This window comes from Lithobates pipiens, unplaced genomic scaffold (genome assembly GCF_037356315.1).
Source record: "Lithobates pipiens isolate NorthernLeopardFrog02 unplaced genomic scaffold, aLitPip1_a1.2 Scaffold_59, whole genome shotgun sequence".
In the NCBI taxonomy this organism is placed as follows: domain Eukaryota; kingdom Metazoa; phylum Chordata; class Amphibia; order Anura; family Ranidae; genus Lithobates; species Lithobates pipiens.
In genome coordinates this window covers 2,349,889-2,377,230 of record NW_027507880.1, presented here as the reverse complement: position 1 = coordinate 2,377,230, position 27,342 = coordinate 2,349,889, and the positions used below count along the sequence as shown (strand labels likewise).

General features: G+C 45.2%; 2 protein-coding genes across 2 annotated transcripts in view; one reads left to right on the top strand and one right to left on the bottom strand.

Moving 5' to 3' along the window:
- LOC143958174 (pulmonary surfactant-associated protein D-like) overlaps positions 1–27,342 on the top strand; it is a 605,930-nt gene that overhangs the window by 392,861 nt on the left and 185,727 nt on the right. The window lies entirely within an intron of this gene.
- Positions 169–26,303, bottom strand: LOC143958171 (mannose-binding protein C-like). The gene is made up of 6 exons (XM_077467633.1): positions 26,251–26,303; positions 15,288–15,480; positions 12,643–12,714; positions 9,875–9,919; positions 4,711–4,794; positions 169–1,730 (listed from the first exon to the last, which is right to left on the bottom strand). Exons 1-6 carry the CDS (start codon positions 26,266–26,268, stop codon positions 1,369–1,371), a joined length of 774 nt encoding a protein of 257 aa, XP_077323759.1. The 5' UTR covers positions 26,269–26,303; the 3' UTR covers positions 169–1,368.

Here is a 27,342-nt window from a genome sequence, read left to right as displayed (position 1 = left end):
GCTGAATAATGTTCTTGGGTCTCCGGCAGTACAAAACTAAGCCCATTGCATACCTTTCTTAGGCCTTACAGGAAATCACCCCGATAGCAGCCCCACCCAGCACAAGGTTTGTTTTCAGAAGAAGTTTCCAACTTAAGCTTAGGAGAAAGAAGAGTCCACACAACGACAGACATTTTACTCTTTATTGGAACACATTTGATTCATAGTTGATTTACATTAGATTATGTCAGTCATCCCAATGGTGATGGTACATTCCTTAAGTTGCAAGCAGATAGAGAACAGCATAGATGGGAGTCGAGGAGCAGCCCAAACCTTTAGGAGTTTTTTCTAGAGTCCTACATCCTAAGCCAAAGGGATATGAGTAACCCCATGAGTCCTGCACCTCCTTTCCTTGTTTCTTCCTATTTTAAACCCTCAGGAAGTTAAAGTCTAACATATATAACTAAAAATTAACAAATTGTGAAGAAACATTTACCAACCCATTTTCTTTTCAAGACTAAGATCAGGTGTGGTCCCATTTAGTAAGTTCAGTATCGGTTATTCTTTTATTGCCTTAGCAAAAGATTGTTTCTGATTGGCTGTTTTGGCTTACTGCCACCGTGCATTATTTATCTTTGCAAAACATTTCTGAAAGAGGTACATATTTAGAAGAAACATCAATACTGGAGATACAGTGATAAATCGTAAATAAGATGTAATTTTTCGTATAGTCACATGTATTTAATACTTTTCAGGAGAATAACTGAACACAATCACCAAAATGTATTTAAGTGATTGTAAACCTCAGACATGAAATATGAACAAAGCATATCCCTCTATAGTCTGTACATATCTCAGTCCAGAGCACTAAGTGTCATTTCTGTCTGCTGCTTTATTCCTCTGCTATGTGTATGAGTCACTTCTGACAAGTTTTTCTGACATCATGTGCCTATGATTGACAGCCTCAGCTCTGTTCCTGTGTGCTGTGTGAGGGGGGGGTGTATCTTCCCCCCAATCAGCTCTCAGCGATACTCTCACTGAGCTCTGCAGTGTGTGTGTGTGTGTGTGTTGTCATCTCCCCCCCCTGCTTTCTGAAAGCTCAGACGAGTTGCATAAATTTTGCACTTTGAAGGTCTGTAGAGAATATAGGACCGTAGATAAACAGGTGCAACTTAAGTAGGAAGATTCATCTCTGTGTATCATCTGAGGCCATCACTTCACTGTGTTAATGTAAGGATTTACAACCCCTTTAATGCTTAGTATATGGAGTTGCGCAAGAGAAAAAAGGAATGTAGATTCTAAAAGTTTGGTTTTTGAAAAATTATAAAAGGAGAATTTGAAGGATAAAAGAGGAGTATGAATTCTACGAATTGGCTTATTTGCACTGATTTAAAACTCACAAATGAAAAAACGTCTGCTTGCGCAATTCTCATCATTCCACCTTCCATCATCCCACATTTCCACACAGTCCTCATTGTTATTAAGGTCGTTGGGTTCACCTGGGTACCAGTTGAAGTATGTAATGGCTTGTCCAGACTGATCTCTAAAGTTACCCTCGTACTGCAAGTCATTCAGACCCAAGAATGTGTGCATGTTAACCGTTCTGCGGAGGGAGAAAACGGCTTGGTTTTCTTCTGGGGTCCGGGGTACGGCCAACTGACCTCCGTTCCTGGCACAGGTGGCTTTGGCCTCGTCGTAAGTGACTGCAATACTATTCAAAATATAGTTTTTCTTTCTGATTCTTGCAATGTCTTTTCCAAGTGAAAAAAGTGTTATAGTGGGAAGAAAGGAAAAAGAAAACATTTTTATCATGAGATTTCATGGAACACATAGTAGAAAGTAACATCTGCTACTTTTTATTAGGTTAAAGCAGGGGTGCCCAACCAGTGGCCCGGGGGCCACATGTGGCCCGCGGAGCCCTCTGATGTGGCCTGCGACCTCCTTCTCTGGGATGGCGGATTGGCAAATCCAGATCATGGGTTGCGGACCCGTCATCCCAGAGCATCTGTGTTGTTAATGAAGCCGGCGGTAGAGAAAGCAAGCAGAGCTGTGTAAGCTGATGCTTCCTGCATAGCGACGGCTCCTGTCACGGGCAGAGTGATACCAAATGCATTCTGCCTGGGACAGCAACAGGAGGCGATACCTGAATGGAAGATTGTTATTAAAGGTCAGTTTATTACTAAAATTGCAGTGCATGGGCATATCTGTGCAGTGGTTACCGGGCTGCTTTCAAACTGATCCGCAGGTGCAGCGCACCTGAACTGCACCTGCGGATCAGTTTGAATACAGCCTAGTAACCACTGCACAGATATGCCCATGCATACCTGCCCTGAGGCATAGACTTCTCGTATTACCTACGGGTTTGGTGCACTTTCAGAAAGTGGACCACACCTGCAGGATATAATAGAAGTCTATGGCAAAGTGTAGCTAACCCACAGGAAAGACACAGGTGCACTGCGCTGCATTCGTGTGAAAACAGTCTTACACCCTGTACACACGGAAAAAGTCAGATCAGATTATGTTGTTGGAAAATCCGATCGTGTGTGGGCTCTATCAGACTTTTTCTGTTGGATTTTCCGACGCACAAAGTTTAAGAGCAGGATCTAAAATTTTCCAACAACAAAATCCGATCGTATAAAATCCGATCGTGTATAGACAATTCCGACGGACAAAGTGCCATGCGTGCTCAGAATAAATTAAGAGATGAAAGCTATTGGCTACTGGCCCGTTTATAGTCCCGAGGTATGTGTTTGACGTCACCTCGTTCAGAACGATTTTCCGTCAACTTTGTGTGACCGTGTAGATGCAACACAGGTTTCGGACAAAATCCGTCTGAAAAAATCAGGCAGATTTTGTCGTCGGAATGTCCGACCGTGTGTATGGGGCATCATGCCCTGTACACACAGTCGGAAATTCCGACAAAAAAGGTCCGATCTGATTGTGTTGTCGGAAAATCCGATCATGTGTGCGCTCTATCGGACTTTTTCCATCGGAAATTCAGATGAAAAAGTTTGAGAGCTGGATCTACAATTTTCCAACAACAAAATCCGATCTGACTTTTTCCAATCGTTTGTAGAGAATTCTGGTGGACAAAGTGCCACACATGCTCAGAATAAATTATGAGATGAAAGCTATTGGCTACTGGCCTCTACGTAGTCCCACTGTACGCAACAAACGTCACCTCGTTCCGAACAATTGGATTTTCTGACAACTTTGTCCAACCGTGTGTATGCAATACAAGTTTTGGCCAAAATCCGTCTGAAAAAATCAGACGGTTTTCGTGGTCAGAATGTCCGACCATGTGTACAAGGCATTAGGCCCCTTTCACACCGTCGATCAAACCCAATCAGCAGATGTAAGCCCATTTACACTACCTCCAATCTGATCCGCTAAAAAAACAGAAGAGGATCAATCCCTTCTGTCTGGGTGGATCGGATCGGAGGACCCATAGAGTAGAGTGGGCTGTGTCTGTGTCCGCTCTGCATATGCAGAGAGGAAACGGACTTGTGATCCAACTGCTCTGCACATTGTGGCCCACGACTGGTTACCAAGTCGCTTAAGTGGCCCTTACTCTTCAAAAGGTTGGGCACCCCTAGGTTAAAGGGATCCTGTACTTCAGGGGTGTCCAAATTTTTTTTCAAAGAGGGACAGATTTTATTAATTTAACATGCGTGAGGGTCAACCATTTTGCCTGACATTCTTTGGACCATTAAAATTAAAAGCAAATTAACTAATACACTGTCCAACGAAAATTATCTTGCCTTTGTGGCTGTGTGTGGTGAAGAGTCTTAGGATGAGTTTGGGTGTGTTATTTGGATATTTATTGGCATATAACACCCACCTTCACTAAGAGGGAAGTTTCCGGGAAAAAACCTACATTTTATATAAAGAACTGTGAAGCAAAATAAGGGTATACGGTATATACGGTATCCTGAGTGTGGGATTTGTTAGGGTCCGTCAAATATATATATATATATATATATATATATATATATATATATATATATATATATATATATATATTCAAATCACTAGTGGGGCCGCATTAAACTGGAACGCGGGACGCAATTGGCCCGCAGGCCGGACTTTGGGCATGCCTGCTGTAGGTGAACAACTGTGGCAGCCATTGATGATCTCCATCTAATAATTGTCATTTAGAGGGCTCAGCTGCCACCAGATGTCTAAACTGTAGACTCAGCAGTAGCTCTTGTTCATCTAAACATGTACTCCAGGACACCTAAAATCATCCCTTGTAGTAGGGCTGCATCTGCAAGGCAGGGTTAAATGCTTGTTTATGACTAAAGAACTTGGTAAAGCACTTTTACTAACCTGATCCTCCACTCCTGCAGGCTCCTCTGCACTGCTAGAGCAGTCCCTGCAGCCTGAACTCTCCTATGCTTCTGTGGTCTAAGGTCTTCTGCCTTCAGACCAATGAACTGCTTTTTTGATTACTACTGCAAGTGAATGTTTTTAGGTTTCCTGGAGTTGGACTTTAAGCTTGCCGCCCAAATTTTGAGCATTTGCATTATTGGCTCAGTAGACTACTGATGTTGACTATGAGCTGTGGACATCAGCAGCATAGGTTGGACCTCCAATTCTTTCAGGTCTCCTCCCACTACTGAAGTGTCCAAAGCAACTGTCTCTTCTGCGTACCCAACTACCCATTGTCCCAAAATACACGATATACATTACCCAACTGAAAGTAGCCCCCGTATAAAGCATCCAGCTAACCTTTTGCCTGCTTCTCAAAGTTTGCTTGCAGATCTCTCAACCGTGAATCCATACTAGTAATTTGCAATTTAAGACTTTCGATAGCTAAGAAAATAGTTCACACAATCAATTTGAATGTATTATATGCTAAATAATTTTTATGTTCAGGACTAAACATTACAATATTTTTCTACTTTTCTTTGCTCAGGAGACATTGAGAATTAAGAATTCCAGTTTTCCAGTGTTGGTAGTGGGCACCATAAAATAATAACATGCCTCTAACTGACAAATGGCAAAAACAAAGGAGCATTTCCACCATATTACCCAATGCAGAAACCCCCTATAGACAACTTTAGACTACCAACCATATGACTCTTTACTAAATCCAACTATTCCATTTAACTTTTGTGGTTCCTAAGATCTGAGCATTTACCGTATGGACTGCATGTGTTCCTAGGGCTTTAACATCAGCAGTGGAAGCATACAACCACCAAAATAGGAAGAAGGGTCCTTGTACCCAAAAGTGATGTCTGAGATGTTCTGAAAAAGTTCCAGAAAGTTTCTGCTGAGGAGTCTCCAGAGAGAGCTGGGCTGCTGAGGCTAGTGACCCTGATGAGTACCAGTACTTAATACTGAATCAAGACTACATTGCTACACCTGGCTAGAGACCAACACTGCTGGAGGGACCATAGAGGACCATGCCCTGGAGCAGAGGAACCCACAAGGCCATGGTTGCACACCACGATTGGTGAAAGCCTGCTTCTCACATCCTTGCCCAGGTGGGACATCGCTAAAGTGGCAGTACCCAGGTCTGTGTCACTATAGGGCTGCAAGACCCAGTGAGTTGCAATAGAGAACTTCTGAACCCAGAACATCTCCTGCTTTGCCCAAGATCACTGCTACAGTGTTCAGAGCTGTTGATGTCACCCTCAGTGACCGCAAGAGTTAGCCTGCTCATGTAGCCAGAGTTTCAGACACCTACAAGAGGAAGAAGATCATGTGACAGACCTTAGAGAGGTGAGAGGCCTTGGCCACCATCTTTATTATACTCCTGTTTAATGACACAGCCTCCAGGGATTCATTCTGAGGATATGTCCCCCTTTCCTGTTCGAAATTCCAAATTTCTGTTGAGAGCATTTCAACATAGCCTTGGACCCCAACACTGGCCACCATTGGTCATTAGGGGGAACTGTGATTTATAGTCCTTGAGTGTAGACTTCCTGTATTTAGGGTACCCCATAGATCAGGTCTTAAGCGGTATAGACTTTGCCCCTTCAAATCAAGTTTTGGGTACCCTGTTTAAGAGGCTTTAATTTTTTTTAACAAACTGTGTTTTGGTTCAACCCTGATTTGCTTCTGTTTACAATTTTTTGTTATTATCATTGCTGTTATTTGCCCTGATGAACATGCTGCCCAAAAAATCCTTTCCTTTAGGTTTAATGTCAGAGATTGCAGTACTGAATAAAGGGTCATTATTACCACCAGGAGCCAAGGAACCCAAAAATAAATGACTACAAGTTCAGACTCTAGGCCCTAAACTTCCATCCATCTAGCAATGGCGAAGCAAGAAGCATGAAGACCCCTGGAGTAATCCTCAGGAAACACAAAGAGGTAATCTGATTGTTTAAAAGAAGGTAAGCTTCCTTCTTTGGCAAAGTGCACTGAGCAGACAGAACTGCTCCCCAGTCCAATAAAGTTTGGGACACCCATGCCCCACGTTTAGAGAGAAACTTTATTTAAATGTTTTGGAGCAGGACATAAGGAAGGAAGAACAATGCTCTGGGTATGGTGAATAGCAGTACCCACCTTTGGGAGGAAGGAGGCCTTAGGCCACAAGACAACTTTGTCCTTTAACATGACTTTTGGTGTCTTCTAATGGTTGATGTAGGCCATGGCCATGGTATTGTCTGACTTGATTCTCATCTGGTGTCTTCGCAATAGAGGAGACAACCAAGTTTCTCTTAGATCTGGAAAGTTAATGGGAAGGTGAACTTCTTTCTCTGACAAAGTGCACTGAGCATCCGGAACTGCTCCCCAGCACAAAAAAGTTTGGGACATCTACAACGGTCCCAAAGCATAATGTTTTCACCTGCTTGACTGTAGGGATGGTGTTGTTAGGGTAATAGTCAGAATTTTTCTTCCTCCAAACAGGGCGAGTCGAGTTTATGCCAAAGAGCTTGTATTTTGGTGGAAACATTATGCTTTGGGGCTGTTTCTCTGCTAGAGGTAGAGGCCGACTTTGCTATAATGAGGGGCCAATGGACAGGGCCATGTATTGTAAAATCTTGGATGGGAACCTTCTTCCTTTAGACAGAACATGAAGATGGGTCTTCCAGCATGACAATGACCCAAGACATACTGCCAAGGCAACAAAGGAGTGGCTCAAGAAGAAGCACATTAAGGTCATGGAGTGTCTCCAGACCGCAATCCTATAGAAAATGTATAAAGGGAGCTGAAACTCCGAGTTGTCAAGCGACAGCCAAAAAACCTTAAGGATTTAGAGAAGATATGTAAAGAAGTGTGGACCAAAATTCCTCCTGAGCTGTGTGCAAACCTGGTAACCAACTACAAGAAATGTCTTACCTCTATGCTTGCCAACAAGGGTTTCTCAGCCAAGTACTAAGCCATGTTTTGCTTAGGGATCAAATACTTATTTTACTCACTGAACAGCAACTCAATTTATAACATTTGTATCGTGTTTTTTTTGTGTAGATTTTTGGTTGATATTCTGTTCTCTATCATTTTAACATACACCTATGATAAAAGTTATAGATCCTTCATTAATTTGTAAGTGGGCAAACTTCCAAAATCTGCATGGGATTAACTAATATTTCCCCCACTGTGTGCACACTGTGGACAGAGCATCTGTTTGGATGGAGCTAGAATCTTGTGCCATGTGCTTTATCCAGACAGTGATAATCTTGGAAGACACAGAAGCAATGTCATGTTGCATGAAAGGGCCCTCCAAGGAAAAGTGAACTTTGCACACAGGCTTATTCACCATGAAGACCACGAGGGTCTTGTTAAGAGTATGTAATACAGGAACTGGCCACATCAGTAGGAAACATTCCTAGATAGGATAGCATTGAGCAATGCAGGTGAGATTTTGCTGATCTAAACTCCCACCCAGAAAGAGGAAGAGGTGGGGTTTGCAGCTTCAGTAACCCCATTGAAAACAAAGTGGCTCAGGAACAGTGTACACTTAGGACATGCAGTAAATACCTGGTATGGGCAGGCACACTAGGCACCACAATGGGGAGGCATGTAGACCCAGTAATGCCACCAGAGGCACACCATTGAAGCCTACATTTACTCAAATCAATAACAAAATCAGTACAAGGGATATTACTTACCTTTAGTGTGATGTGTCCCTTTTGCTGCTGTGTCTTAGTTTATTAGAAGTCTTCCTCTTCTGATGCCCCCCAACCCCACCGCCATAATCTTCCATTACAGTAGTGGTTAAAAGAACTGAGGGAGCTCTTACAGGTACTCATCTAGAGTGCTCACCTATGCCAGCCCTTTCTGCCCCACTCCTCCATTCTTAAGGCCCATACACTCGATCAGACTTTTCGACAACAACGGTCCAACGGACGTGTTTTATCTGACAATCCGATCGTCTGTATGCTTCATCGGGCAATTATTGTCAGAATTTCCATGGACAAATGCTCGCTGTGCATGCTCTCAAACTTTCCGACAACAAATGTCCGATGGAGGATCATCCGATCGTGTGTACACAAGTCCATTGGACTAAAATACAAAGTACAAACACGCATGCTCAGAACCAATGCTAAACATCAGGCAATTGCACCTGCAACCACATGTGTACTGAGGCCTTGGACAAAGTATAAGTCTTCTCCTTCCCAGGCTTAGCACCATCAGAGAAGCAGAACTGTGTGGTAGAACTGTTAGGGGTGAAAATCATCTGGATCTTGTTCATGAAAAGCTCAAGGATTGGAGAACTGGCTTGGCAACTCCAGGTTACTGGAAGGCATTATGCGGACCATTTCTTATACGTATGTAAATGCAATAAAAAAAAGCCAACTAGATAAAAGTGATCCTGCTAACAGTTTACATTGAAGGCCTCATACACACGGGTGATATAAAAAACGAGCTGTAAAGCTAGTACCGACGCCAGGAAAAAAGCATGTGAAAAATAACATTTTATCAGCTTTTTGCATTGGTGTCAATGTATGTTTAGCCACGCTAGATTTTAGCAGCTTTTCCCAGACTCTATTCAAAATCAATGGTTCCCTATGGGAGCCCATTGATTTGAATAGAAGTCACACCAAAAGTCGGATCATGATGATCCGACTTGTAATGCAACTTGTGTGCTGAGCATCTTGAAGGAAAACCCCCTCAAAAATAAATTGACGTGGGTTCCCCCCCAATATGTCATGGCACACGGCGGACCCAGCATTACACCGGTAGATCACATTGAGTCAATATTGGAAGAAGAACAGAGGTAGAAGACCTGGCAAAAGAGCGAGAAGACAGCAGAGAGAGAACACCCAGCAGGAGAGGGAGAAGACAGCGTAGAGAGGAGAAGGACTGGAGAGGGGAGAACAAACCCGGCAGAGGGAGAAGACATCGCTAGAGGAGGGAGAAGAGCCGGAGAGGGGAGAAGAAATAGGAAGAGACACTGGATTTGCTTTAATAAAACACTTTAAAAAAAAACCTGTACTGTGTTTATTTTTGATACTTTTTTAGGTGAATGGGTAGTGGTACAATGTATCCCATACTCATTTACATAGGGTGGGGGCCGGGATCTGGGGGCCCCCTTGTTAAAGGGGGCTTCCATATTCCGATAGACCCTCGCTGCAGACCCCAACAACCACCAGCCAGGGTTGTCAGGAAAAGGCCCTTGTCCATGTGGCCTAGTATGGTCAAGGGGGGGGCGCTTACCAGTGTCTGACGTTTTTACAGCTCTAGCGCTGGAGCCTCAGAGCACGCTGGTCCTGGGGTTTTTTGGAGCTTAAAAACCCTTTTGCCACTTAGAGCTCAAAAACACCTGTGTGTGTGTGAGGCCATTGAATAACATGAAGAGGCGTTTTTAAGCTGTAAAAAAAGCTCCAAAACACGGCTGTAAAAACGTCCATGTGTATGAGGCCTAATACTGAATTAAAATAAAGCAACATGTAATTATGTGAGCAAGAAACTTTCCCTTTCAAGAAAAATGGTCTTTTACCTGGACCCATGCTGTCTCCTCTTTCCCCTTTCGGTCCTTGTGGTCCTGTCAGTTATGAAACATATTTAATGAGAGAGTTTGTGAAAAAAACTGATAAAGTTATATCTTTATATACTGAGTGCAGAGAAGATCAAAATAAACTACATCCTACAAATATCCTTTAGTCGAATTATTTTAACCAGAGGTGTCGATGACAGTGTAGCGGTGCCCCCGTGGGGTCGCTGAGTACAGTAGTTCCACATTCACCTCCAGTCACACATTTCTAGACAATGAACAGTCCATCAGCTTGTTCTTGTGTTTTTTATTTGAGGGATTAAATGTGGAAGGGGAAAAGGGAACATGGAATGCCCAAGTAATTGATCTTCTCAGGTGAACAAGGTATTTGGAATCTAAATTGGAAGTCTCTAAAGCTCCAATTCCTCCAGCACATCACTTCTGAGTAAACTCCACTTTCTCTAATGCGCAATGCTTGATTCCTGGTACAACTAGCACATGGCTAGGCCCCACTCTGAATAAAGCCTAGCAATTTAAGATTCACCATTTGCTGGCAGGGGTACGCAGTCCCCTTTGATGTAGCAACCAATGACAATGAAAAGAAAGAGTACTTGTGCTAGCTGTAACAGTCCTGTGCAAGTCCCGCCAACCCTCCTGGCTGCAGCAACCTGTCTCGAATGCCAGTAAAACCACAGTCTCTCCCTCTGCCTCTACATCCAATCCTGGCATTTCTCTCCCAGATCTTCTCACTGTGCGTGTCACTCACCGACCCCGGATGCATCCCTCCTGATGATTTGCCCGGCAATGTTCCCCGCTGTCCTTCTCCTGCTTCTGTTCAGGACAACCTTGATGTGGGTTTTATGAGTGGTCTCTTTACAGCTCCCGACCTCTGGCCCAAGGCCACCCCCCCCCCCCCCCCCCCAAGATAGGCGCCAACAGCCTAACACTCCATAAATCAGTTCTTCCACCCGACAACTCCTCCCACAGCAGGCTGACCCTAAGTATATTTATTAGAAGCCTGCCCTCTGCCAATGTAAGCTGTTGCGGAATCATGTGATTCAGCCCTTAGAGTGCCCCAAGCGCATCCTATCAGACCAGGGCCCCAATTTAAAGTCCCAGGTATTTTCAGAGTTGTGTTGATTAAGTGGAATACGTAAGTCCCACATGCCTACCTACCATTCACATGGCAATGGGGTCTGGGAACGCTTTAATCACAAACTGTTGGGTATGCTGTGGACCCTATAGCATGGGGATCGAGACCACTGGCACCAGCACATAGGGGAACATTGTCTGTGCCTACAAAAACACATTCCCTTCTTCCTCATGTTTGGATGTAGTGAGAGGCTCTCCGCGGACTTGCTGTTAAACACACCAAAGCAAGCTGCCCCCTAAAAGCCCAAGGAATGGGTACAAGAGCAGTGGGAAAGGCTGAGCAAGGCTCAACAGCAGGTTCTTATCAGGAGGTGGATGAGGAAGCCACCCTGGAACTGTTGCCACTGAGTGCTAGTGAAAAACCCAACGTTATAAAGGGGAGTAGACTGGAAACGTTGTGGGAGACCATCCTGTACCGGGTAGAGAAACAGCCATTCTCACTGCTGTAATTATACAATGTGGTGTCTGAGGACCCTGAAGTCAACAGGATACATCTCCATCAGAATTTGTGTATGGGGTGGAGACAGTTCTATTAAGCCCCCTACAGACTCACAGGATTTTAATCCCATTAAATATTTCCCCTGTTAAAGAGGTTCAGTTGAGTGGTATCAGCCACCCATTGACATGATCCCCACTGATTATCCCAGGTCTGAAGATGAAACCACTGCCGCTTCTTTAGAAGATCACACAGCAGAGGACTGGGAAAGTTCTAGGAGTTCTGAGGAACTTGTGGACTCCTGTGAGGACACTAATGAGAGCCCAGGTGAGGGTACCCATGATAACCCCCAAGCATCTGAAGCTCCTGGGCAAGCTCAAGTAAATGACAATCCTGATGATGAACTGGAGGATTCCAGCAAGTGTTGCTGCCATATTTGGGCTAACCGGGGGGCAACTGCTGGCCAAATATTATGTTGTACAACATACGGCTTGTTGTTATTGTGTTCTTTTCAGTTAACCATCTGTTTATGCTGTTGAATCTCACTGTTTTATTGTGTTTTGTGAGAAGCGATGCCGAGGACTGTATCTGCCAAAGCCGGGAAGTGTAGGCAGGTGTAGATTGACCTTCTTACACAGGTGGCACTGCTGCATCCACCATGCAGGGACAGTAGATTACAAGAGGAATAGGCATTCCTCATTTCTCTTAGGCTTTCATACGTGTCATTGGGTGGGCTGCTGTCAGATTGGAAACTGCCGCCCAGGTAACCTCTGTGGCCATCTTTAGTGAGGGCAAAACTTAAACTTAAACTCTACCTCACTGCCATTGTGAGTGTGGCTAGGTTAGGGACAGTAACCTGCTTGACAGGGAGAGTGTTTCTAGCGTAGGGAAAGGTTCCAGCGGAGTGACAGCACAGGGATCGTCATCAGAACTCAGAAGTCCCACCTACTGCTCTGAGTGTTGCCACTTGTTTCATACTGCTGGATAGACTCTGTTATTGTATCTGGAATGGTCTGACAATATAACTTTGCATTTCCAACCACAGTGTGTGCCGTGAGTTCCCTCTGGGTCCCTACCACCTGGGCCTTTCCCCACCCCACAGCCTACGGGGTTTAGAAACACATCATTAAAATATCCATGAGAAAACTAAGCCATGTAAGAAGAGAGAGTTCAAGTTCCCAGTTACCTGGCTCCCCATTGGCTCCTCTGTCCCCTTTTGCTCCAGGTGGTCCGGCAATTCCTTGTAATCCAGGAGGACCTAATCAGTCAAAAAAGAATAAAAGCTAAAGTTGAATCTGCTTAGTTTTTGACCCCTCTGGTTCCTCCTTTACCCCCTCAAAAATGTGCTAATGATGTTTTTAAATGCAGTTGTAACATTAAATATAGAATAAAATGATATTTTTCTTAATTCAGTGGTCAACAGTTAGACAAATGTTTGCAATTAAACTGAATTTAAACTTCAGAGTTCAGAATTTACCTGAAGCCCCTGTGTCTCCTTCTACTCCCTTTAGTCCTGTTGGCCCCTGCTCTAGGGTTGCCAACGTTTTTTCAAGTCAAACCCTAACACTTTAGACGGGCACAGCAATTTATGTGTAAACTACATATATTTTGCAATTAAATAACATTTCTAATCATATGAAGTTAATAACAAAAGTCCCCTTTACATCAGAGTCCACACAGTTCCCCCTTTATATCTGAATCCACATATTTCCCCTTTTACATCTGAACTCACAAGGTTCCCTTTCACTGTAAGGGGGGACTCTGTAGACTATGGTGTAAGGGAGAACTCTGGGGCCTCTAACATATGGGGTGCTCTAGGGACCATGATTTAAGGGGGAACACTGAGAACTGTGATGTACAGAGAAGACTCTGATGTAAGGGGAACCACTATGGCCTCTGTTGTAAAGGGGAACTCACCTCTTGGAAGTCAGAACCTCTCATCCAGATGTATCTAAGGCTGCTGGACTTAACATTTCCAGCTCCCACTTTCCTTTTCTGAGGCACTGTGCCGGAGTTTGGGATCTCCTGTCTGTATGTGTGTTTGGGGGGAGGGTTTGTTAGTGTTGGCTTTGGGCACTGTGAAAGAGTAACAGTCTCAGCTTAGACAACTGCAGCCAGCAACCCTGCTGGGAAGCCATAGACCAGTCTAAATAATATGTCTGGGTTTCAGGCAGTCTGAAACCTGGACGCATGATTCCAAACCCGGACTGTCCAGGGGAATCCTGGACAGGTGGCAACCCTACCCTGCTCTCATCTTGGTCCAGTTTCTCCAGTTTACCCTGGTGGTCCAGGCAGACCTGGTTATGAAATACAATTAAAGTGTTAAAAGTGGACCTCTCATCAGATATAATTTTACAAGTTAAGCAGGGTTGTAACTACAGATCTTGGGGCTCGATAGCAACATTTTAATGAGGCCTTTCAGCGATCTAATGCACAAACATTTATTTCAGTGTACACAAATGCAATTTAATCTACATATTTTGCAAAAAATAAAAGATGATAGTGTCGAATAGATAGATACCAAACACGTCAAGCATAAAAACTGCGTGTGCCTGTGAAATGGCACCAAATTCCTGTATTCAGTCCAGCTTACAGCGCTGCTGTGGCTACTGATCCCAGCACTACCTCTTCAGGTACTGCCAACCCAGCTGGCTTCAGCTGCCCCTTTCACTAGCCCTCCAGGCAGTGGTGACTGATGATCAATATTTTTGGGGGGGCAGCAAATCAATGCTCCCCAAAACCCTCATCCCAGGAAATGGACGGGAATGCAGAGATCCCCCCATGGGAGACGGACAGTAATGCAGTGACGCCCCCCTCCTGCAGGAGATGGATGGGATTGCGGCAATCACACTCCGCGGAATGTGGCACCGATCAGAGGCCTACTTATCTTAGGGAGGAGGCAGATCAGGCAGATATGGATCCGGCCTGCAGCTCCTCCCTCTGTGGCCAACGCTTCTCCGTGCCTTGACTGCCAGTGCAAGTGACTGCCTGGCAAGGGGATTCCCTCCCCTATCCTGGCAGCGCACTGCGTACCCACAGAGAGGGCTCGGCGTGCCAGCTGTGGCACGTGTGCCATAGGTTCGCTATTACTGTACTAGAGGGTGCTACAATCTCTTGACAGCTCATCAGTTTATAAACCATAAATGAGGGACCTTGTGCCCTCTATTCTCCTCAAAAATGTAAAAGTGTCCGGGCAACGCTATAGCTGCCCAGATTACTTTTAAACAAAAGGTGGTGTAAAACCCATTTGAGTAAAAAAGTTTTCTCATAGCCAGTGTAGAAATACTGGCAGTGTTTGTGTTTACTACACTGGCTATGATAAAACTTTTTTACTCAAATAAAACGAAAACAAACGGATCTACTCGAGTCTGTTTACTTCCTTTTTATGTACTGCTGCTATTTTTGGATAAACTAAATCTGAAACAGAGGTGGAGGTGCTGACCTGAGTGATGGAGTAAGGCTTGCTAAATTCATCTTTCAGGTGAGTTTAACCCCTTAGGGGGACGTGTGGAGCACCGTGTGGTGGAGTTTGGTGTGATGTGCACTTACTATCTCCTAATACTCACGAAACTCACCCTATTTAGCTCTCTTATGGACTTATGGTCGTATAAAAAATGTTCTTGTGGATTTATCTAATCTTTTCTTTTTTTTTTTTTTTTTAAGTTAAATCTCCTTTAAAGGGGTGTGGCAGGGGTATAGCCCATACCAACATACTTTTGCTAGTAGGTGTCCCTCATTCCCATTTTTAAATGTTGGGAGGTATGCAGAATCCACCTTGTGAAGTATTAGGCTACAGATCGTTATTGGTATTAAAATTGTGTTCATTTTTACCTGGTTCACCCTTTGCTCCATTTGACCCATTCAAGCCTGGTAGACCATTCTTCCCGGGAGCTCCACATGTGATGATTGAGTAGGCATTCTCATCAGGGTCTTTGCATATCTGTGTTCCTGGAGTCACTAATGCCACATGGAGCAAAAGTAGACAAAGAACCTTCATAATTGACATATTCCAATTACAGCTGGTCTGTATGAGAGAAAGAAACACCCGTGGTTACTATTACAGCAAATAAGTTCATGTTCTGCTCTAGGATGTCTACTATAGGTCTATTCTAGGAGAACTAGAGTCATTCCAGGACATCTAGGGCTAGTCTGGGACATCTAGAACACTCAAGGACATATAGGGCTACTCAAGGACATCTAGGGCTACTCTAGGACATCTAAAGCTACTCTTGGACATCCATCAACAATCCAGAATATCTAGGGCTACTCTAGGACATCTAGGGCCCCTCAATGACATTTAGGGCCATCCCAGGCTATCTAGGGCTACTCTAGGGCATCAAAAGCTACACTAGGACATCTAGGACCCCTCCAGGACATATTGAACCACTCCAGGACATCTGGTTCTACTCTATGACATCTAGGGCCTCTCCAGAACATGTATGGTTACTCCAGGACATCTAGGGATCTAGGGATACTCTAGGACAACTAAAGCCCCATACACACTATCAGTTTTTCTGCTGAGTTTTTCCTTCAGACTTACCAAAACCATATAATATGAGGTCAAACCTTAGGAGTTTCAATGTGTATGCAATCAGGCAGGCCCTTGTACTACATGGTTTTGGTAAACCTGATGGAAAAACTCAGCAGAAAAACTGATAGTGTGTATGGGGCTTTAATCTACTCTAGGACATCTAGGACAAATCAGGTCATCTAAGAATACTCTAGGATACTTAGCGCAGGCAATTGCTCTCCCGTTGCTTATAGTCACATTCTGTTTGTTCTCTTGCCATACTGTTCGTTCACCCAGACAAGGTGAAATATGTGGTACTTTTTTTGTTGTACCCTCCACTTCTTTTTTTTTTTTTTTTTTTTTTGCGGTGCAGTGCCAGATTTTTTATAGTTGCATTGGTCCAACTAGGATCTATGTAAGTATGCATGTTGTCCATTAGGTTCAAATAGCTTTCTGTTGTTGGAAAATAATATAATCAGAGAGTGTTTTTTCAAAACATGAGAAAGGGAGAAGTGGGGGAGTAGAGCATGCAGAATGAAGTTGAGATCACACATGATTGAGAGACTGTACTGAATATAAACACGGGGGTATAGTTACAAAAACATTTACCATGCTGATTTCTTAAGCATTCGCACAGGTGCAAAAACATGATTGCCGCATTGCTTGTAATATCATTATCTCCTATGATTGTCAGCGCCATCTAGTGGCCATAATGCAGCATTTTACCTAAAATACCTCAATCAAAAAGATATTGCATTATGGCCACTAGATGGAGCTGATGATCTTAGGTGATAATCATTTTACAAACAATGCAGCTCTCATTTGTTGTGTCCTAATGCTTAAGACACAGCAATATCTTATATCTAGACCCCTAGGAAGCACTGTTTTATTTAATGATCATTTATTTTGTGAAAAAATCTACTTGATAAACAGGAAAAGTCACTGCAAATTATTTATATAGTTCACTTATTATGATTTATTACATTGCTTTATTAGGTAATTATGTAAGTTAGTGTTTAGAGCACTGCAGATTTTGATTTATATTTATATACTAAAATTAAAGTTTTTGTGTCCGAAGTTCAGCATTAATGATATCAGTTCACATCATGGAACTTCTGTGGGCCCAGGATCAGAGGGGAACCAGAGCTATCTGGCTAAGCAGTCATTTATATAGGTAACATTAAGCAAATACATTCAGATTGCATCAACAAGTATCTAAACCCAAAATAAAAAATATCATATTGCAGCTCACTAGTCATTATTCTGTATGCGGTGACTGCCTTTGTTTTTTTTACTCAGGCCTTTTTCTTTATTTTTCACCTGGTGATCCTGCCAGTAACACACTTCCTATCATATGGAGAGCATGCTTATTTACTGTTCTGTAAGTGATGACAGCTTTGTCACCCTGTGGCAGGACTACAGAACACCCCCCACCCCTCTACTTATCTCCGTACCATGGGGGGAAGTGCTCTCTAGTGCACAGAGGTGGCTGGGTACAAAGTATAAACTGCTTCAGTGTGAAAGTGGTCTTTCGGGTGATCAGTGGGAAAAATGCTCCTTACAATAGTCGTCACTCGTCAGTGGGAAGAATGCTCCTTACCAGTAGGGATGAGCTTCGTGTTCGAGTCGAACATACGTTCGACTCGAACATCGGCTGTTCGCCCTTTCGGCGAAGTCCGAACGTTTTGGTCCGTTCGCGCCAAATTCGTGTGGCGCTCACGGCCCACAATGCACTGCGATGGTGCAGTGCATTGCTGGCTCATGATTGGCCAAGCATGCACTGTGACCCCGCATGCTTGGCCAATCGCAGCGCCAGCAGCGAGGAGAGCCATGATTGGCCACAGGCAGGATGCCTGTGGCCAATCATAGCTCAGGCTGTGTAGTGCACGCCCCACACTATATAAGGCCGCCAGCTCGGCGGCCTTGTGTAGTGTGTTGGCGTCTGAAGCAGTGGGTGTTCTGTGTACCTTCAACACAGTACACACCGATCGTTTTCGGCCGATTTTCGATCTTGCTGTTGTGTAGTGGTTGTTGTCTGCGTGCCCTGACCGCAGTATACACCACTATATTCACCTCACCTATATAGCTAGTGATCTATCTTTTAAAATAGAGCTTGCAGTCAGTAGTGTTAGGAGCTAGTGCGTGCTGTCTGCATGCTCTGTACCCAGTACATACCGCTATATCCACCTACATAGCTCTTCTCTATATGAGCCCACTTGCCATCTGCAGGAGTTATTGGAAGTTGTGTGTGCCTCCAGCACAGCACAGTATACATCTGTATATACCCCTTTATCTCTGGTGTTCTATAATAAAGGCATCTGCAGGAGTTAGTGGGTGTTGTGTGCCTCTAGCACAATATACACTATCCAACTGCTTTTTTACCCAACTCCCTTCAGGCCATTAACATGTCTGGAAGGCCAGCAAGGAGAAGCAGACAGGCGTGAGACGATAAAAGAGGGCAAGCAGGCTCTGTGTCTAGAGACAACAGTGCTGGTCGTGGACGCGGTGCATTGTCATCAGCACGTGGCCATGGGACACTCTTTTCCTTCTTTTCGGCAGCTGGACATGTTGAGCCGCAACATGCCAACGACTTGGTAGAGTGGATGACCAAGCCCTCTTCATCCTCCTCATTCTCTCTCACCCAGTCTCAGGGTACTAGCAAAGCAGCTGCCAATGCATCGTCTTCCCTCCTCTCAATGTCATCATCAGTGACTCCTTCCCTAGACCCACCACGTCCTCCTGAAGAGTCTCCTGAACTCTTTGAGCACAGTGTTGGGTACATGCTCCAGGAGGATGCCCAGTGTTTTGTAGCCTCTGATGATGACACTCAGCTAGAGGAAGGCAGTAGCGTGAATGCAGAGAGAGGGGATGCTCAAAAAGGACAGCAATCTGGCAGTCATGTTCCACAAGCTGCAGCATACTGCCAGGTTATCTACAGCGATGAAGAGGGAGGGGATGATGAGGGAACTGACTCCACGTGGGTGCCTGGTAGGAGAGAGGAGGAGGAGGAGGCACATGTCCAATGAGGCAGGATGCCCTCCGGGGGCCAGCTTAGGGGCAGCACACTGACTGAATCACACCGCAGAGCTCCGCCTGTGCAGGGCGCTGCCTCTGCACGTTATGCTAAAAGTTCTTTGGTGTGGGCCTTTTTTGAGACGAGTGCATCAGATCGCACCACTGCTATTTGCAACATATGTCTCAAGCGTATCTCGCGTGGCCAAAACATCAGCCGCTTGGGCACCACATGCTTGACCAGACATATGTTGACCTGCCATGCAGCTCGTTGGCAAGCGTACCTCAAAGACACACCAAAGAACAAAGCGGCCCTCTCCTTGCTCCTCATCAGCTGGCATCTCCAACCCCACTAGTCCTTCAGTCCTCTCTGAAACCTGCTCTGAGAGGAATGAAGGTGTAGAATTAGGTGTGTCACAGCCAAGTGCTTCCGGGCACTCTGCTAGCAGTACACCCACGTCCGATTATAGCAGGCAAATGTCCCTGCCCCAGCTGCTGGACCGGCGAAAGAAGTTCACTCCCAGCCATCCACATGCCCAGCGGTTGAATGCTAGCTTGGCTAAATTGCTAGCACTTCAACTGCTGCCTTTTCAGTTGGTAGACTCGACCCCCTTCCGTGAGTTTGTACAATGTGCGGTTCCTCAGTGGCAGGTCCCCAAACGCCACTTTTTCACACGGAAGGCGATTCCGGCTCTCTACCGGCATGTGGAAGGCAATGTCCTTGCCTCGCTGGACAGGGCGGTCAGTGGTAAGGTGCATATTACCGCTGACTCATGGTCCAGCAGGCCTGGACAGGGATGTTACCTGTCTTTCACGGCCCATTGGGTCACTCTTCTGGCAGCTGGGAAGGATGCAGGACAAGGTGCAGTAGTGTTGGAGGTTGTTCCGCCACCACGCCTCCAAAATGCTACTATTGGTTGTGACACACCCCTCTCCTCCACCCCCTCCTCTTCTTCTTCCTCCATGGCCTCTTCCAGTGCTCTGTCCTCAGAACCAGCGGTGCTCCGTAGGCGTTCCAGGGGCTACGCAAGTACGCAGGCAAAACGATGCCATGCCGTGCTTGCGCTGGTTTGTTTGGGGGACAGGAGCCACACTGGGGCGGATGTTTTGTCAGGTCTGCAGGGGCAGGCCGACAGGGGTTACCGCCACGCCAGCTTAAGCCAGGAATGGTGGTTTGCGACAATGGCACCAACCTCCTCTCCGCCCTCCGACAGGGACAACTGACCCATGTGCCCTGTGTAGCTCACGTCCTTAACCTGGTGGTGCAGCGGTTCTTGGGCAGGTACCCCGGCTTACAGGATGTCCTGAAGCAGGCCAGGAAAGTCTGTGTGCATTTCCGCCGATCATTTAATGCCTGTGCTCGGCTGGCTGAGCTCCAAAAGGAGTTGAACCTGCCCAAGAACCGCCTTATATGTGACATGCCCACCAGGTGGAACTCAACGTTGGCCATGCTGCAGCAGCTGCACACGCAGCAGAGGGCCATCAATGAGTACCTGTGCGACTACGGCACCAGGACAGGGTCAGGGGAGCTCGGATTTTTCTCACCACGCCAGTGGGGCATGATCAGGGATGCATGCACTGTCCTGTCACCGTTGTAGGAGGCCACAAGGATGGTGAGCAGTGACAGTGCATGCATCAGTGACACTGTACCTCTTGTCCACCTCTTGCAGCATACGCTGCGTGGAATAATGAACAGGGCACTTGAGGCAGAACAGAGGCAGGAAGAGGAGGACTTCCTTGCCTCTCAAGGCCCCCTTTATCCAGACAGTGTTCCTGCTGTGCCACCCATCACACAGGAAGAGGAGGAGGAAGAGGAGGAGGAGGATGATTGTGTCAGCATGGAGGTGGAGGCTGGCACTCAGCATCAGCAGCAGCAGCAGCAGCAGTCTTGTAGGGATGATTTACAGTCCCAAGAAACACGTGGACTTGTACGTGGCTGGGAGGAGGTAGCTGCGGATCATGTTGTCCTTAGTGACCCAGAGGACTCCGGACTGAATGCCTCAGCTAACCTACGCTGCATGGCCTCCCTGATCCTGCAAAGCCTGCGGAAGGATCCTCGTATTCTTCGGATCAAGGAGAGGGACCATTACTGGCTGGCCACTCTCCTTGATCCACAGTACAAGGGTAAGGTTGCCGACCTTATCTTGCCATCGCAGAGGGAGCAGAGGATGAGACATCTCCGGGAGGCCTTGCAGAAAGGTCTGTGCAACGCGTTCCCAGAGACTGGGAGGTTACAAACTCCTGGTCCTGGACAACGTGTTGCTGAGGCATCGGTCAGAAGGAGCGGTGGAGAAGGTGGCCGTCTGACTGATGCTTTCAGACAATTTTTTAGTCCGCAGCCCCAAGGAATGATCGGTTCCAGCAACCATCGCCAGCGTCTGATTTACATGGTGCAGGAATACCTAGGGGCAAGGTCAGACTTGGACACCTTTCCCACCGAAAATCCTCTGGCTTACTGAGTCTTGAGGATGGATCACTGGCCAGAGCTTGCACAGTATGCAATTGAGCTACTGGCCTGTCCTGCATCCAGCGTTCTTTCGGAACGCACCTTCAGTGCTGCTGGTGGCTTTGTTACCGATCACAGGGTGCGGCTGTCTACCGAATCAGTTGATCGACTGACCTTCATCAAGATGAATCAGTCTTGGATCACCCACAGCTACCAAGCACCTGAAGCTGATGTAACCGAATAATTTTTTTTGAAATATCACATCCCTTCAAGACTGCCTATGCTGATGCTGAGTGACTGTCCTGTTATGTTGATTGTCTCTCCTCTTCCTCCTCCGATGATATGTTAGAAGAACATTTCTGTTTCTGGGTGATGCCATCAGCCCAATTTTTCTGCCCCTGTTTAACAGGGGCGTTTAAGTACAATTTTTGATGCAATGCTTTGCAGCAGGGCTAATTCCTGCAATAAAACTAGAGTATGTGGGAGAGGTTGCAGTGTCGTGGCACCAGCACCAGTGCCTAAGGCCCAATTTTTCTGCCCCTGTTTAACAGGGGCGTTTAATTACAATTTTTGATGCAATGCTTTGCAGCAGGGCTAATTCCTGCAATAAAACTAGAGTATATGGGAGAGGTTGCAGTGTCGTGGCACCAGCACCAGTGCCTAAGGCCCAATTTTTCTGCCCCTCTTTAACAGGGGCGTTTAAGTACAATTTTTGATGCAATGCTTTGCAGCAGGGCTAATTCCTGCAATAAAACTAGAGTATATGGGAGAGGTTGCAGTGTCGTGGCACCAGCACCAGTGCCTAAGGCCATTTTTCTGCCCCTGTTTAACAGGGACATGTAATTACAATTCTTGATATAATATTTCACAGGAGGGCCCGTTCCTGTGCCCACCCAGAGTAACTGTGAGGACTTATAGTGTTGTGGCACCAGCACCACAACCACCAAAGGTCAATTTTTCTACCACTGTTCAACAATGGCATGTAATTACAATTCTTGATATAATCGTTCACAGCAGGGCGCTCCAGCGCCCACCAAGAGTCACTTTGAGGGCTTACAATGTTGTGGCAAAACCAACACCTTGTTCCGCCATTTCTGCAGAGCATATAGGGCAGGCCCCTACTTTCAAACATCCAACTTACAAACATCTCCTACTTGCAAACGGAAGGAGACAACAGCAAGTGAGATGAAAAAAGATGGACGACAAAACAAATTATACAGGGGTGATAACCCTTCCCTATGTTTTCCAAAAAGCTTAAAAAAATGTTTTTTTTTTTTTTTTTTTTTTTTTTTTTTAACGGTTTTTATTGTAGTTTTACAGAATAACAATAAGTATTGAACAGTGTCATACATCAGTAGATGGAAAATCGGTTACCGATACATGTTATCAGAATACAAACAGTTGCGAACTATTTCAACAGTGAAGCACAGTATAAGTACTGGGAGGAAGGCTGAGCACGGTGTCATGCCACTCCAGACACCCCATCTGGGAACTAACTGTGTCTGGAGGCGGCAGGCAACCCCTTCCCGAGTGTGCATTATAAGTCGATGCAGGAAAAACCTAGAACTTAACTGAAAGAAGGGGAGAAATAATAAAAAAAAAAATAAAAAAAATAAAAAAAAACAGTTACCAATATAGGTCCCTAGTTTATAGTGTCGACAGTACATCACAGTTGAATACATAAGAACTAGAACCCGATATTGGGTGCTTCCGCACAGTTATATGCAGGTAATTTGAAATACAATTCTGCCAATACATGGGGGTGCAATGGATTACAGTAGGAGATGCAGGAATCCTACGTATTATGTGACCGAGAAGTCATTCCAGCTCTATGCTTCTGGGATCCTTGACCCAGGACTCCCAGCTTTTGTAAAATTTTCCTGTAGTCATGTGAGCCTTGGCGAAGCTGTATTCCAATTTAAAATTATCATTTAGAATTGTGATCACTTCCTGAATGGAGGGGGGAGATGGTTTCTTCCACTTTCTAGCAAGTGCCAATCTTGCGGCTATGAGTATATGGGTGGCTACGGTTTGGGTTTTTCTGGGCCATGTGGGGACCATCAGGCCCAGGAGGAGATCAAGAGCAGATAGGTTCCTGGTCGCGGGGAAGCTGACTTGGAGCAGATTTGTTATCTGTTCCCAATAATGCGTGATGGAGGGGCATTCCCACCAAGTGTGAAGAAGAGTTCCTGGCAATCCGCAATTCCTCCAGCAAAGGTTGGGTTCCGAGGGGTAAATTTTGGCAAGTCTGCTTGGAGTGAAGTACCAGTGCTGGAACAGTTTTTGTAGAGACTCCCAATGCGATGTGCAGCGAGAAAGTTTTGAAGGCAATGACAGTGCCTGACACCATTGAGACGTTGGTGAAGCAGTTGGGTAGAGTTTGTCCCACTTTAGAATTTGAGCTTGTGTGTGTTTCTCCGCTTCCCGTGATAGTAGGCCATAAAAGAATGAAATGGCCTTGGAGTTGTTGTTCTTGACAATGAAAAATTGCAATGTTTGTGATAACATCTTGTCCTTTTTAGTCCAAGTTACTTTGTTCAGAAGAGATCTGATCCTGAGGTACATGAAGAAAGTTCGTGGTGAGATACCAAATTTGGATTTCAGCTTTTCAAATGACAAGAGGCTGGACATATGAAAGAGGTTTCCTATAGTTTGAATGCCTGCATCTGTCCATGCGCTCAACTGGAGATCCGGAATTACAATTGAGATAGCCTGTATTGGTATATGTTGTAGTATAGCGTGAGGGATCCCTTTCGAGATTTGTGGGAGGGCCGACCATACTCTTAAAGATGCCGTGATTGAGTCCAATTGTGAATGTTTGGGCAAGGGAGCAAGTAGTGAGGCACAGAGATATAGTTTTAGATCTTTGTCCAGTGCCGTTGCTTCTATTTGGGACCAGTTGTGGGGAGTTTCTAAAAAAAATTTTTTTGACTGGAGCTACACTTTAAAAATGTACCAGTTGAAAATTACAAACAGATTCAACTTAACACAACAAACCTACACAGTCCCTGTCTTGTTTGCACCGCCTGTATACTGCTGTTCTGAGTATATAGGGCCTGGGGGCCACACGCATTTCCTTTTTTTAATATGGGTACAGGGTTCCCCTTAATATGCGTACAAGACCCAAAGGGGCTAGTAATGGGCAGGGAGGGCTACCCATGCCATTTTTCTCAATGATTTTCAACCATAGTGCAGGAACCAGATATAACATTAAAACCGCAAGCAGCTTTAAATGACGTTATTTCCGTTAAATGTCATTTTGTGCAGGGACTGTTCTAAACACGGGAAACACGTGGCACTTCACAGGCATACTACAGACACCCCCCAGGCACCATATTTAAAGGAATATTTCACTTTTTTTTTCCACTTTAATCGTCATTAAAATCAGTGCTCCCGCCAAAACGGCCGTTTTTAAAACTTTTTTTTGCATTGACCCATGTCCCCTGGGGCAGGAGCCAGGTCCCCAAACCCTTTTTAGGACAGTATCTTGCATATTAGCCGTTAAAATTAGCACTTTTAATTTCGAACGTTCGAGTCCCATAGACTTCAATGGGGTTCTAACGTTCGTACGAATTTGGGGTCCGTTTGAAAGTTCTGGTGCGAACCGAACCGGGGGGTGTTCGCCTCATCCCTACTTACCAGTGGCGGCTGGTGAAGTTTTAGGATGGGGGGGCACCAGACTCCGTCCTTTTGATCCCTACCACTTCTCATAAGCCTTACCCCTTAGACAATCCACCAACTCCGTCCCCTGTATTCCAGTTGCTTCCACCCATAGTGTCAGGAGTAGGGATGAGCTTCGAGTTCGAGTCAAACTCATGTTCGACTCGAACATTGCCTGTTCGCCTGTTCAGCGAACAGTGAACAATTTGGGCTGTTCGCGGCAAATTCGAAAAGCCAGCACACCCTATACAAGTCTATGGGAGAAATCTAAAGTGCTAATTTTAAAGGCTAATATGCAAGTTACTGTCCTAAAAAGTTTTTGGGGACCTGGGTCCTGCCCCAGGGGACATGGATCAATGCAAAAAAAGTTTTAAAAATGGCAGTTTTTTCAGGAGAAGTGATTTTAATAATGATTAAAGTGAAACAATAAAAGTGTAATATTCCTTTAAATTTCGTACCTGGGGGGGGTGTCTATAGTATGCCTGTGAAGGGGCACAAGTTTCCCGTGCTTAGAACTGTCCCTGCACAAAGTGTCATTTCGCAAGGAAAAAAAGTCTTTTAAAATCACTTTCCATTGTCGGCTCCCGTAACACAGAAAACACTCAATGAGTGTTCTCTGTATTAGCCGACAATTCATTCATTGATAAAAAATAATTTAAAAAAAAAAAAAAGCTTGGGGGTTCCCCTAAATTCAATTACCAGGCCCTTCGGGTCTGGTATGGATATTAAGGGGAACCCCGTGTCAAATAAAAAAAAAAAAAGGACTAGGGTCCCCAAACACTTTTTAGGACAGTAACTTGCATATTAGCCTTTAAAATTAGCACTTTAGATTGTGAATGTTCGAGTCCCATAGACTTTAATAAGGTTCTAAATTTCACACGAAGTTTAGGTCTGTTCGCAGGTTCTGGTGCGAACCGAACAGGGGGGTGTTCGGCTCATCCTTAGTCAGGAGTATACAGCTCAGCCTCACAGATCAGGGTATACAGCTCAGCCTCATAGATCAGGGTATATAGACCCCCATGAGTACAGACCTCCCCAGGAAAAACCATACCATCAGCACAGACCCCCCAGTACAAACCCCTCCCCCCAACATCAGCACAGACCCCCCCACCCTCCCCGGATCAAACCACCTCTCCACCATTGTATAAATATAATTCAAATAGTACCTGAAAGTGTAATTCCATTCACCGACTTGCTCACATAGAAATCTGAATCAGGTGAAGTGCAATAGCTCCAATGTGCCTCTATATATACTGATAAGATGCTGGCCTACGTGCCAATCTAAATAAAAAAATTCCTCAGGATGATATTTCCTTTAGATTAACTGTGTAATAAAGATCACAATCAAATGTTTGAGTACAATAAAAGTGAACATTTTTCTGCTCCTTATATTGCTTGTATAACATTTTATATAGTAAGTCTAGTAAATGAGCAAATCCCAAACTGGGTGGACACAGGATACATTATATGTGAAATGACCAATACGAGATACATTTTCAGTCCACTAGCTAAACCGTTTAACCACTTAACCCCCCGGAAGAATTGGCTGCCCAATGACCGGGCCATTTTTTGCGATTCGGCACTGTGTCTCTTTGACTGACAATTGTGCGGTTGTGCAACGTTGTACCCAAAACAAAATTGACGTCCTTTTTTCCCCACAAATACTGTATTTAAAATCAGGGGAAAATCGTGGGTGCCTGTTGTACGCTGATCCCCCGACGATTCTGAGTTTCTCGGCGGCTTTCAGCCATTCTCGGCGAGAACAGGTGAGAGCCGCTGAGAACGGCCGCGAGACACAGAGAGCTACCGAGCGCCACCAAGATACACAGGACATCCGGCTCTGTATCTCGGCGGCAGGGCTGGGCTTACCATTGGGCTTGACTGGGCTCAAGCCCATGGGCCCCATTCAATAGGGGGCCCCACGGACCCCGCCCATTTAAGTTTTAAATATCTTCATATTAGTTACAATTTAATTATCATTTTATCTATTTTTATTGCTTTTATTAATCTCCTGGTTCGTTTTTAATTATTACATTGTTTACTGTGTATATGGTTGTTTCCGCACATCCGGCCACTTCCCTTAAGCATGTGTGTATATATATCTGACCTTGTGAATGATAAGCTAGATCGGACGAAACAGCGAATGCTGTGAAACGTGTCATCTCATTGGCCATGATGTCACTTCCGGTCCGCGGTGTTTGTGTTCCACCTTGGAAAGCACTTCCGGCTTCTGTCTTCCGGTTCACGGACGCCATCGA